At 47.9% G+C, this 12,725-nt stretch overlaps 1 protein-coding gene across 1 annotated transcript in view; it reads left to right on the top strand.

The window, feature by feature from the left end:
* Positions 1 to 12,725, top strand: part of dock9b (dedicator of cytokinesis 9b) — a 187,635-nt gene that overhangs the window by 165,360 nt on the left and 9,550 nt on the right. Inside the window, exons 32-36 of the mRNA XM_073028593.1 lie at positions 1,328 to 1,506; positions 3,104 to 3,220; positions 7,169 to 7,292; positions 8,933 to 9,066; positions 10,467 to 10,640. Coding sequence (XP_072884694.1) covers positions 1,328 to 1,506; positions 3,104 to 3,220; positions 7,169 to 7,292; positions 8,933 to 9,066; positions 10,467 to 10,640 — 728 coding nt within the window. The remainder of the gene's footprint in view (positions 1 to 1,327; positions 1,507 to 3,103; positions 3,221 to 7,168; positions 7,293 to 8,932; positions 9,067 to 10,466; positions 10,641 to 12,725) is intronic.

Genomic DNA, 12,725 nt, shown 5'->3' with positions numbered 1-12,725 from the left:
AAGTTCAAAGTAAATTTGTCATCGAAGTACACGTATGTCACCATATATAACAGTGAGATTCATTTTATTGCAGGCAGTCACAGTAAATACAAGAAACGTGATAGAATTTATTTATTTTGATACGTTGCCGAATCGGCCCTATCAACCCCTCAAGCTGTGCTGTCCAGCAGCCCCCGATTTAAGCCCAGCCAAATCACAGGATAATTTACAGTGACCGATTGATTCTGTCTTGGGGCTGTGGGAGGAAACCGGAGGTACCAGTGGAAGCCCATGCTGTCACGGGGACAACGGGCACGACCCCTCAAGCCCCATTTCTGATGGACCTGCCTGTCGCTGATGACCTTTACCTGCCTCTGCCCCGCCCGTGCTCGGTGACTCTGCTTCCGCTGCCTACGGGAGGAAGGGTGTTGCAAAGGCTCGCCGCCCGCTGAGGGAAGAGATCTGCTTTGTCTCCGCCTCAGGTGGCAGCCCTCTATCCTTAATGTCGAGCTCTTGCTCGAAGTTCTCCCGGAGACACGAGGCAGCTGCTGGAATCTGGAGCAATGCACAAAGGGCGTGAGGAACTCAATGAGTCGGGAAGCATCCGTGGAGATGGAGGGATGGCCAGTGATTTGGAGTGAGACCCTGCATCAGATCTGAGTGTGCAAGGGGAAAGAGTCAGTATCAGGTGGTCTTATCACAAAATGTTGACTATCCATTCTCTCCCCGCCCCCAGAGATGCCGTCTCTCCTCACCCATCAGGCAAGACCCCATCAGGGCCTTTAATATGGTGAAAATAGCTTCAGCCTGTACACTCTGGAGCAGGATTAGTGAGCTACTGGGAAAGGTGGGAATGTGTGGAGTTGTGGGGGAGAGCAGGTAGGAAGGTGGGGCTGGTGGGATATCACAGGACCGCTGGACTGAATGGCTGGCTCCAGTATCGGCTGACCTTGCCTCACAGACCCAGAAGGCATACCTTTGAATCCCTGCCCTCCCCCATTCCTTCGCCTTTCCAGGTAAGGAGCAAGATTGGGTAGTTTAATGCTTAGCCTCAAAGTCAAAGGCCTCTGGGGAGGGTGGAGGGACGATGAGCTGCTTGACGACAATGCTATTTCCAAGAACACAGATCCTGGTTGAATTCTTGTTCCCAGAGGCGGGAATGGGCCTGGACGTAGCTCCTGAAACCTGACGAGGCTAGGACGTGTGGTGTGATGCACTGTGTTTGTTTGATTGATTCGAATCGATAACCCAGAGCATGCAGTTTGTAATGGAGGGCCGTCCTCCATTCCACTCCACACAGGCAGGATCAGGTCTGTCACTACTTAACCCTCTGCCTGTGAACTTTCAGACTTGCAGTTTGACTTCACCTTGACGGACGACTTCTGCAAAAACCACTTCCTGGTTGGACTGCTCCTGCGGGAGGTGGGCAGCGCCCTACAGGAATACAGAGACGTGCGACAGATGGCCATCAGCGTGCTGAAGAGCTTGATGATTAAGCACACCTTCGATGACCGATACATGACTAAGGTATGCAGAGTTCCAGTCAGTGTCTTTTCTGGTGAGGGGGATGGAATGAGGTTCTGCTATCTCAGGGCGTGACCACACCTGGTAAAAACCTTTCATGGAGAATTTCCACGGTTGTTGGGTAAGAGGAGGAGGGCAGAGGGCTGCAGAGACCAAGTGACATTCAATGCTGCAGGCTTCCTGAATCCAGGATTAATCTGAGGTTGTGTTTTTAAAGATGGCACCATCTGCTGGAAGACATCGCCTGTCCACGGACAGTGTTGGGTTTGATTTAGTGTTGTTCCACAGCTCAATGCCACCCCCTGGTGGAATAGTCTGATACTGCAGCTGTTTCAAAATTCACAGAGAGCAAAATGATCGCACTGATTTAGTTGGTTGGGATTGGAAGAGTGTGTCCCCATTTTCTGCCTGCTGGCCATATAAAGCCAAGAACTGGTTCACCACACCCCACAGGAATCACCCAATGTCCCCTTTCAATTGGAACTGTTGTTGTCACTCGTCAAGTGAAAAGCTTGTATTGCACACTTTTCACAGATCAATTCATTACATAGTGCATTTGAAGCAGAACAAAGTAAAACGATAACAGACTGTAGAATAAAATCCGTAAGAGATGGGAGCAAAATTAGGCCACTTGGCCCATCGAGTCGGTTCTGCAAATAAAGTGCAGAGAAAGTACCGTGCAGGCAGACAGGTGCAAGATCGTAACAAGGTCGATCTTATTGTACATCTTATTGTACAAGGAAACCCATTTAATGGTCTTATAAAACTATCCTTGAACCTGGTGGTACATGCTTTCAGGCTTTTGTACGTTCTGCGTGATGGAGCACGGGAGCGAGAGAAGGTGCAGGCTGGGTGGGATCTCTGACTATGCCGGCTGCTTTACTGAGGCAGCGAGACGAGTCCGTGGAGGGGAGGCTGGTGTCCGTGACGAGCCGAGCTTTGTCCATACCTCTCTGCGGTCACGGGCAGAGCAGTGGCCATTCCAGGCTGTATTCCATCTGGATTCCTGTGGTGCGCTGGTAAAAATCGGGAAGGGTCGATGGGGACGTCCCTCATTTCTTTAGCCTCTGGAGGAAGTCGAGGTGCTGGTGAGTTTTGTTGACGTGCTTGACTGTATGTGGTTGGACCAGGGCAGGTCATTGGTGATGTTCACTCACTTGCACTGTGGAACTTAGTGTAAGATCACAGTCTTTTAGAACTGTTACGTCTGCCAAAATATTGAGACCAACAATCCTCTTGTCACACACAGAACTGTCTTAATGGCGCACAGGATAGTGGTGAATCCGTGGAATTCATTGCTGTGGAGGCCAAGTCACTGGGTATACTTAAAGTGAAGCTTGATAGGTTCTTGATTAAAGGTTACAGGGAGCAGACAGGAAAATGGGTGGAAAGGGAAAATAGATCAGCCATAATTGAACGGCAGAGCAAACTTGTTGGGCCAAATGGCCTAATTCTGCTCCACTGTCTTACGGAAGTTCCCCGGTGATGTCTGCAAACCAGGGTGTAAATGTTGTAGAATGCTTTTATTGTGTGCAGCATGATTGCAGGTACTACTGACTTAACCAATAGATTGCTGACGGGAAAATCCATCTCCTCACAGGGCCAGCAGGCGAGGATTGCCACGTTATACTTGCCACTGTTTGGGCTTCTCCTGGACAACGTCCAACGTATAAACGTCAAAGACTGCTCACCGTTCCCAATCAGCCAGCCCAGCAATGTGAGTAATGTCTCGTACCCGTTAGTGTTCACAGTCGGAAGATAACTTTGCAGCCAGAAGCTTCTAAATCTGGCTTCTGTCTCGTGGAGAGGGACTGCTTGGGAATCCTTGTGGATGGAACAGTAAAATCGATGATCATGAGTTGGTTAGAAGCCGGGCTGCTGGGAGGGAGCATGATGGTAATAACCATCATCGTTCAATTTTACAAGGATGTTGCCTGGATTTGGGAGCATGCTTTATGAAAATTGGTTGAGTGAACCCGGCCTTTTCTCCTTGGAGCGACGGAGGATGAGAGGTGACCTGATAGAGGTGTACAAGATAATGAGAGGCATTGATTGTGTGGATAGCCAGAGGCTTTTTCCCAGGGCCGAGATGCCTAAAATGAAGGGGCACAGTTTTCAGGTGCTTGGAAGTAGGTACAGAGAGGATGTCAGGTAAGTTTTTCACACAGAGAGTGGTGGGTGCATGGAATGCATTGTTGGTGACGGTGGTGGCAGCAAATACAATGGGGTCTTTTAAGAAACTCTTCGATAGGTACGTGGAGCTTAAAAAACAGAGGGCTATGCGCTAGGCAGTTTCTAGAGTAGGTTACATGGTCGGCACAACATTGTGGGCCGAAGGGCCTGTGATGTGCTGTAAATTTCTATGTTCTATCAATCAATTACATTTAATATTGTCAGTGGAAAAGAAGAAAGTGAAGCAGGAGTGGTCTTTCTCAGCTGAGGTAAACCCAGGTTCACCAGCCTGAGCTTTAATTCACTTAAAGTGATGTAGAAAAATTCTTCTTGAAGATGTGCACAGTGAAATATTACAAGAAGCAATAACAGGGGTTCACGTGAAATGTATTTCTCCAAATGGTGATGGGACTCCCGGCCTCTGATCCATTGGCATTAAGGAATTAATGGGCTGGCACGAGATTAGAAAAAGTAATAATTATTGCCAGATAGCAGAGTCTTGATGCTGCAGAAAGCTCTCTGAAAGTGCAGGAGTAAGAACAGAGTTGCTATGAAATCATAAAGATGAAAGAAGCATTGGGAGTTATTGAGGGGAAATGAGCAAAAGTCAGGTTCACCTGTACAAAAGCACAAGGAGATGCACAGAATCTGATTAGTTGCTGTGCTAGTTATTGCTATTCCCTAAAAAAAAAAGCAAGAATGTAATGCTGAGGCTTTATAAAACATCGGTGAGGCCTCATTTGGAGTATTGTGAGCAGTTTTGGGCCCCTTATCTAAGAAAAGAGGTGCTGACATTGGAGTGGGTTCAAAGGAGGTTCATGAAAATGATTGTAGCATTGAAAGGCTTGTCATATGACTCTGGGCCTGTACTCACTGGAATACAGAAGCATGAGGAGCAACCTCATTGAAACCTCTCGAATGTTCAAAGACCTCGATAGAGTAGATGCAGAGAGAATGTTTCCTATGGTGGTGGAGTCTAAGACTGGAGGACCATGTACACAAGATTAAAACGAATGCGATATGATGCTGGCTTCAAGCTGAAGGTTGTTGATTTTGCTAAAGGAACAAATAATTCTGCAGCTGCTAAAAAGTTCAGTGTAAACGAGAGAGAGAGTGAGAGAGTGGAGAAAGGCAGAGGACACGCTGAGGGAAATGCCAAAGACGAAATGTGGAAACCGCGGGAAAACATGCCAGTGGCCAGAACTGGAAGAAAAAGTGAATCACCAGCGATCGTCTGGATACATTGTTACCAGAGAAGGGATTCGAGTTCAAGCGTTGAAATGGGGCGAAAAACACCGTGAGGTCAGCGAAAATTTCAAAGCTACGTGAAGGTGGTGCTCCCGATTTATGAATAGACGTGACCTTGTGTTGAGACAAAAGACAAAGATTGCTCAGAAAATTCCCACGGGGTGTTGTTTATGTTCAAGAACGCTGCTGGATGGACGAAGCGGGTTGCTTGAAGTGGGTTAAAGAGGTGTGGCGTCGATATCCCGAAGGTTTCAGGAAGGAAAAGTCGCTACTTGTCTGGGACATGTTCAAAGCACTCTTGTCAGATGTGACAAAAGCAGCACTGAGAGCTGAAAATACGGACATTGCAGTCATCCCCGGTGGTTTGACGTCCGTGCTCCAGCCACTAGATGGGAGTTTAAACAAACCATTCAAAGAATTTATGTGTCGACAGTGGACCGAATTTGACTCAAAACAGCCAATAAATACGACCTGTCTTACGTGTATTCGTTTTTCCGAAGTTGGCACCCTCTGTATAAGCCGACTCCCTAATTTTAGGATCAATATTTAGGGCCAAATTCTTGGCTTATACAATAGAATTTACTAAAAAGTGAGTTAGTGTCTAAGGGTTCAATGTCCATTCAGGAATTGGGTGGCAGAGGGGAAGAAGCTGTTCCTGAATCGCTGAGTGTGTGCCTTCAGGCTTCTGTACCTCCTACCTGATGATAACAGTGAGAAAAGGGCATGCCCTGGGTGCTGGGGGTCCTTAATAATGGACGCTGCCTTTCTGAGACACCACTCCTTGATGATGTCTTGGGTACTTTGAAGGCTAGTACCCAAGATGGAGCTGACTACATTTACAACCCTCTGCAGCTTCTTTCAGTCCTGTGCAGTAGCCCCTCCATACCAGACGGTGATGCAGCCTGTCAGAATGCTCCCCAGGGTACATATATAGAAGTTTTTGAGTGTTTTTGTTGACATACCAAATCTCTTCAAACTCTTAATGAAGTATTGCCACTATCTTGCCTTCTTTATAACTACATCAATATGTTGGGACCAGGTTAGATCATCAGAGATCTTGACACCCAGGAACTTGAAAGCTGCTCACTCTCTCCACTTCTGATCCCTCTATGAGGATTGGTATGTGTTCCTTCGTCTTACCCTTCCTGAAGTCCACAATCAACTCTTTCGTCTTTCATTGAGAGCCAGGTTGTTGCTGCGACACCACTCCACTATTGACATATCTCACTCCTGTATGCCCTCCTGTCACCACCTGAGATTCTACCAACAATGGTTGTATCATCAATAAATTTATAGATGGTATTTGAAGTATGCCTAGCCATATAGTCATGGGTATAGAGAGAGTAGAGCAATGGGCTAAGCACACACCCCTGAGGTGCACCAGTGTTGATCGCCAGCAAGGAGGACATATTATCATCTATTCACACAAATTGTGGTCTTTGGGTAGGAAGTCGAGGATCCAATTGCAGAGGGAGTCCCCTTAACATGGTAAAATGTTCCAGGAAGGTCGAGAAAAGCTGACTCCAAGCCATGTTATGAGATTTTAGGGCAAATGACCTAAAGCTTGGTCAAAGAGGAGAGTTTAAGAAACGTCTGAAAGACGGCTAGCGATGTTAAGAGAATAGTGTTTGGGATGAAATCTCTGGAAGTTTGGTCCATTTGGTGTCTGTAGGGCTTCAGAGAAGTGGGTGACCTAAATTTTTTTTAAGGTTCTATCTCCCTGGGTCTCCTCCTTCCCTTTCTCCTATGATCTGCTCTCCTCTCCTATCAGATTCTTTCTTCTCCAGCCCTTAACCTTTCCCACCCACCTGTCTTCACCTATCACCTTCCAATTAGCCTCCTTCCCCACCCCTCGCCTTTTTATTCTGACATTTTCCCCCCTTCCTTCTCAATCCTAAAGAAGGGTCTCAGCCCGAAACATTCATTTCCATCGATACTGCCTGACCTGCTGAGTTCCTCCAGCATTTCTGGTTCTATCTCGTATTAACTTCTAGAGCCACCTGTTTGGCTTCACTGAGTTTTGATTACTGATGGATGCAGTTGAACTGGGGATGAAAATGCTCAGCTGGTTGAGCAGCGTCTGTGGGGAAAGGAAAGGTGATAAGGTTTCTGCTTGACATCCATCAGAGCTGGGGGAAATGTTGGGAGAGTGCCTGGTTTTTACAGATGCACCGGGAAAGGTGGCAAGAGGGGAGGAAAGGGTACAGCGGAAGGAGAAGTGAACGAACGTTGTATTTCCATACAGGGGAGGAAGGAAGATCCTCTGCACATCTTACAGACAGGGACAGGCACCACCACACCTCAGAGGTCTGGAAACTCGCTGGACAGCAGCATCCACAGGGATGTTTTCGGAGTCATTTCCGGTACAGGTAAGGAGCGGATACAAGGGTCTTTGGCCTGAAACGTTGACCCCGTTTCTGTCTCCATGGATGCTGCCTGACCTACGGAGTCTTTCCAGGGTTTTCTGTTTTTGTTTCAGATTTCCAACTTTGGCAGTTTGTTTTATTTCAGTGCTTGAGAGCAGAGTGATCTGTGGAGCAGACTAACTCTGCATCATCACACTCAGGTCCTTGGGGGAGGGGGGGCTTGCTGTGCATAATTTGGCAACAGTGGAGATTCATGGATCCAGAGGGCAGAGGAGCAGAATTAGGCCATTAGGCTCATCATGTGCTCTGCCTTTCAATCAGGTCTAATTTTTTTCAAACCCATTCTCCCGCTCTCTCTCCGTAATCCTAAACCCCCATACCAACCAAGAACCTGCTGATAGATAGATAGATAGATAGATAGATAGATACTTTATTCATCCCCATGGGGAAATTCAACATTTTTTCCAATGTCCCATACACTTGTTGTAGCAAAAACTCCTTACATACAATACTTAACTCAGTAATAATATGATATGCATCTAAATCACTAACTCAAAAAGCATTAATAATAGCTTTAAAAAAAAAAAAAGTTCTTAAGTCCTGGCAGTTGAATTGTAAAGCCTAATGGCATTGGGGAGTATTGACCTCTTCATCCTGTCTGAGGAGCATTGCATCGACAGTAACCTGTCGCTGAAACTGCTTCTCTGTCTCTGGATGGTGCTATGTAGAGGATGTTCAGGGTTTTCCATAATTGACCGTAGCCTACTCAGCGCCCTTCGCTCAGCTACCGATGTTAAACTCTCCAGTACTTTGCCCACGACAGAGCCCGCCTTCCTTATCAGCTTATTAAGACGTGAGGCGTCCTTCTTCTTAATGCTTCCTCCCCAACACGCCACCACAAAGAAGAGGGCGCTCTCAACAACTGACCTATAGAACATCATCAGCATCTCACTGCAGACATTGAATGACGCCAACCTTCTAAGGAAGTACAGTCGACTCTGTGCCTTCCTGCACAAGACATCTGTGTTGGCAGTCCAGTCTAGCTTCTCGTCCAACTGTACTCCCAGATACTTGTAGGTCTTAACCTGCTCCACACATTCTCCATTAATGATCACTGGCTCCATATGAGGCCTAGATCTCCTAAAGTCCACCACCATCTCCTTGGTCTTGGTGACATTGAGACGCAGGTAGTTTGAGTTGCACCATATCACAAAGTCCTGTATCAGTTTCCTATACTCCTCCTCCTGTCCATTCCTGACACACCCCACTATGGCCGTGTCATCAGCGAACTTCTGCTTTAAACACTCCCTTAAACACATCCAATGACTTGGCTTCCACAGCCCTCTGTGGCAACAAAGTCCAGCGATTCACCACTGTCCTCATCTTCATTTCAAAGGGAACGTTTCTTTACTCTGAGGCTGTGTCCTCGGATTCTGGATTCTCCCACTGATAGAAACTCGTCTTGATGTCCACTCTGCCCACACCTTTCTGTATCCAGTAGGTTTCAATGAAATTCTCCCCCATCCGTCTGAACTCCAGGGAGTACAGGCCCAGAGATACCTAACGCTCCTCGTACATTAAAAGTTTTGTTCCCTGGTTCATTATCGCAGACCAAGTGGTGTGAGTTTTGTATCCATCCACAGCTTCTCCGCATGGGCCCTCTACCCCGTCCATCAACGCTGTGAGACATGCTGACTCCAGAGGCTCCCTGATAAGCACGGACTCTGGCACCAGTCTTCTTGAACGAAGTGCGGAGAAAAGTAACTCCCTGGACAAGGTAATTTCTCTCTTTCAAGTAATGCCAAACTTAATTGTTTCCAGGTGGTATGGTTGCGTAATGCTTTACAGCACTAGTGACCCAAGTTCAATTCTGCCTCCGTAAGGAGATTGTACATTCTCCCTGTGACTGCACGGGTTTCCTCCGGGTTCTCCAGTTTTGTCCCATGTTCTGAGGATCTATGGGTTAGTAAGTTGGGGACGTGCTATGTTGGTGCCAGAACACCAGCGACACTTGCAGCCTGCCTCGAGCACAACTTCAAACTGTGTTGGTTGTTGCCACATTTTACTGTATGTTTCGTTCTTTCCATGTACGTGTGTTTGATAAAGCTAATCTTTAAGGTCTTTAATCTTTAACGATTAAACTTTCAGACGGGGCCCCCACCGGTTGGCCCAGAGTTTGCTGGGGCTCGGCATCTCCCAGCAGTCTCTGCGGTGGTTTGCCTTTCGATACAGTGGTTTTGCCAGGTCTTAGACGGCATGGAATTTGCAGCAGAGGTCCTTGGCCAATGTCTCCTTCACCCAGGAGATTTCCGGGTCGTGATAGGAGCGGAGGCTCACTGAACTGGGCTCACACTGGGAATTGACGGGTCAGATTGAGACGTACCAAGAGAGCCTGGTTCTTTCCGGAACCTGACACTCAGGGAATCTCTGTGAACAATTGAGCATGAAGGGACGCAGCCCCACTTCTGTAACAGTTGACGGTCAGAGCAGCAGGCGTTGAACAGGAACCACTTCCACATCGTTGTGCTGCTCAGTTCGAGCCTAACCCTTCCCAGCATGCTGAATGAGGCTGGAGGAACTCAGCAGGCCAAGCAGCACCTATGGGAGGAGGGGAACCGTCGATATTTCGGGTCTAAAAACACCTTGGTTTCTTCAGCAACGCACAAAAGTGATTTCCCCTCCTCCTACCCCTGCCCTCTCAATCTGCCCATCACCCACACACTTCCCCACCCACCTTCCTCCCTTTATTCCATGCTCCGTCCCCTCCTATCAAATTCCACCTTCTTCAGCCCTACGTCACTTCCACCTATCGCCTCCCAGCTTCTTACGTTATTCCCTCTCTCCCCTCACCCACCACCTCTTTATACTGGTTATCTCCCCTCTTTCCAGTCCAGTTGAAGGGTCTCAGCTGTCCATTTCCCTCAGCAGATGCTCCCTGACCCATCGAGTCCCCCAGCCCCTGTGGCTGTTGCTTCTTATTTCATTAGTTGGTCTTGTGTTGCTCCAGCTTCTGGCGTCTCAGAGCTGGAGCGGGTGATTGATGAAGTGACCGCTGTGGCGGAAGGGCTTGCACCTCATCCTCCGCGGCTGATGCTTGTGACCGCACCAAAGCCTGCCTGTTCACATTGGACTTTCATTTTAAACCTGACCGCGTCACCTTCTTCCTTGTACTAACAGAGAGAGAGGCTTGTCAGGAGACACTCCGCTTTGGCTAAACAGAATAACCAGGAGGCCGAGGAGGGTTCAAAGTCCGCACGGAGGAACTGTGTTACCATGGATTTTTCTGTTTTGTCCGTCCCAGCCCTTCCGGAGAGGATTCTGCATGCTGCCCTGTCTCTCCCACTCCTTGAAGTACTTAACTCTAGTATATCAGACACTCTGAGTGAAATAAACTGTTAGTAACAACTCCAACCAGCTTGTGAAAGTGCCTGATGTGACAAATGCTGTTTTATAAGTTGTGAATCTCAAATACACTGTCTCCATAACGTTCTTCCCTTACGAAACTTGAGGGTTGAGGCAGGAGGAGAACATTCGGCCCTTTGAGCTGATTATTTACTGAACCCTCTCACTGGGGTCCGGTTCCCCCCACAACATCTCACCGGAGTCCTCTTGCCCTGGGCCGTTCTGCTGGGTCACAGAAGGTTTATCAGCCCTGAGGTTCCCATGGGCTTGCAGCTTCCATCGCGTGACTTCATACGTCTTCTAGATGAAGGCCCTTCCTCTCGCAGGGGTGAGGTCCTTGGAGTTTCTGTAGCTCTGTGGTTTTACAGAGTTGTTGCTAGCCCCGTGCCCAACCCAACTCCTTCCGTAGCCGGGCTTCACAGTGGAGTTCCTTGAAATAATGTTGCGGGTTATTTTCGGCCATTTAAAACCAAATCATTAGAGTGTAAAGCAGTACAGTTCTGGACAGGCCGTTCAGCCCAAAATGTTGTACCGATCTTCATGCCAAATGATACTAAATGTCTCCTCCTGTGTATCGTCCCTATCCCTCCATTCCCTTCATATTCGTGCGTCTATCACCAAAAGCCCTCCAGACTCCCAACTTCCAACACTACCCCAGTAATCTACTCCACTCAGTGTAAAAACAATTGCCCCTCACATCAACATTGCCCCCTTGAGATGGACTTGAACGGAGCCCCCCTCCCATCAGGCCAGCTTGTTCAGCCACCGAGGTGGAGTTGGTAGTAACAGCTCTTGCATCACTGTTGATCATTGTGTTGCTTTGTTGTGTGTGTGGAGTTTGGTGCAAGAGATGGGCGTGAATGTGGGTGTGCAATCACGTTAATTGTACGTTTTCCCGGCACATCACGTCAGTGGTTAAAAACTCGGCCTGATACCATCGTGTTGCACAGCTAAGGATTGAGATCAGTGAGGGATGGGCTGATGCTTAGCTGATCCTCAGTGATAATTCTAATGGTTAGAAATATTTTATCCTCCTTTTATTCTGACTAAAGGAGGGTGTAGGATGGTAGGGCACACTGCCGCTCAGCGTCAGTTTCACATTACCCAATGGCATCTATGCTGAGTCGAGCTCCCGCTCCTACAGCACCGGGAGCACCGTCACCACACGATCAAGGTGACAGCTCACCCCATCTCCACAAGGGCAGTAAGGGGGAGTGGGGGAAATGGACCATAGATCTCGTGTTGCAGGAATGGTCAGGTTTCCCCAAGAGAATTCCACTTCGGAAACCGCACTTCGGTCTTGGCTCATTGCTGCCTACTCCAATGCAATTCTAACTTTGTTATCACATCCTGTTGAGCCTGCTCTGCCATTCAATAAGTTCATGGCTGATCTGACCACGGACTCATCTCCACCTACCTGCCTTCTCCCCATAACCCTTAATTCCCCTAAAATGCAAAAATCTCTCCAACCTTGTCTTAAGTATATTTACTGGGGTAGCCTCCACTGGTTCATTGGGCAGAGAATTCTACAGATTCACCTCTCTATGGGAAAAGCAGTTCCTCCTCATCACCATCCTAAATCTACTCCCCGAGTCTTAGGCTATGTCCCTAGTTCTAGTCCCACCCATCAGTGGAAACAACCTTCTTGCCTCCATCTTATCTATCCCTTTCATAATTTTATATGTTTCCATAAGATCTCCTCTCATTCTTTGGAATTCCAGGGAGTACAGTCCCAGGTGACTCAATCTCTCCTCATAGTTTAATCCCCCTCATCTCTGGAATCAACCTGGTGAACCTCCTCTGCACCACCTCCAAAGCCAGTATATCCTTCTTCAAGTAAGGAGACAGAACTACACGCAGTACTCCGGAAGTGGCCTCACCAGTACCCTGTACATTGCAGCATAACCTCCCTGCTCTTCAATTCAATCCCTTGAGCAATGAAGGCCAACATCCCATTTGCCTTCCTGATAGCCTGCTGCACCTGCAAACCAACCTTCTGCCACCCCCAAGTCCCTCTGCACAGCAGCACGCTGT

This window comes from Hemitrygon akajei, chromosome 2 (genome assembly GCF_048418815.1).
Source record: "Hemitrygon akajei chromosome 2, sHemAka1.3, whole genome shotgun sequence".
Lineage (NCBI taxonomy): Eukaryota > Metazoa > Chordata > Chondrichthyes > Myliobatiformes > Dasyatidae > Hemitrygon > Hemitrygon akajei.
This window is presented reverse-complemented; position numbering and strand designations above follow the sequence as displayed.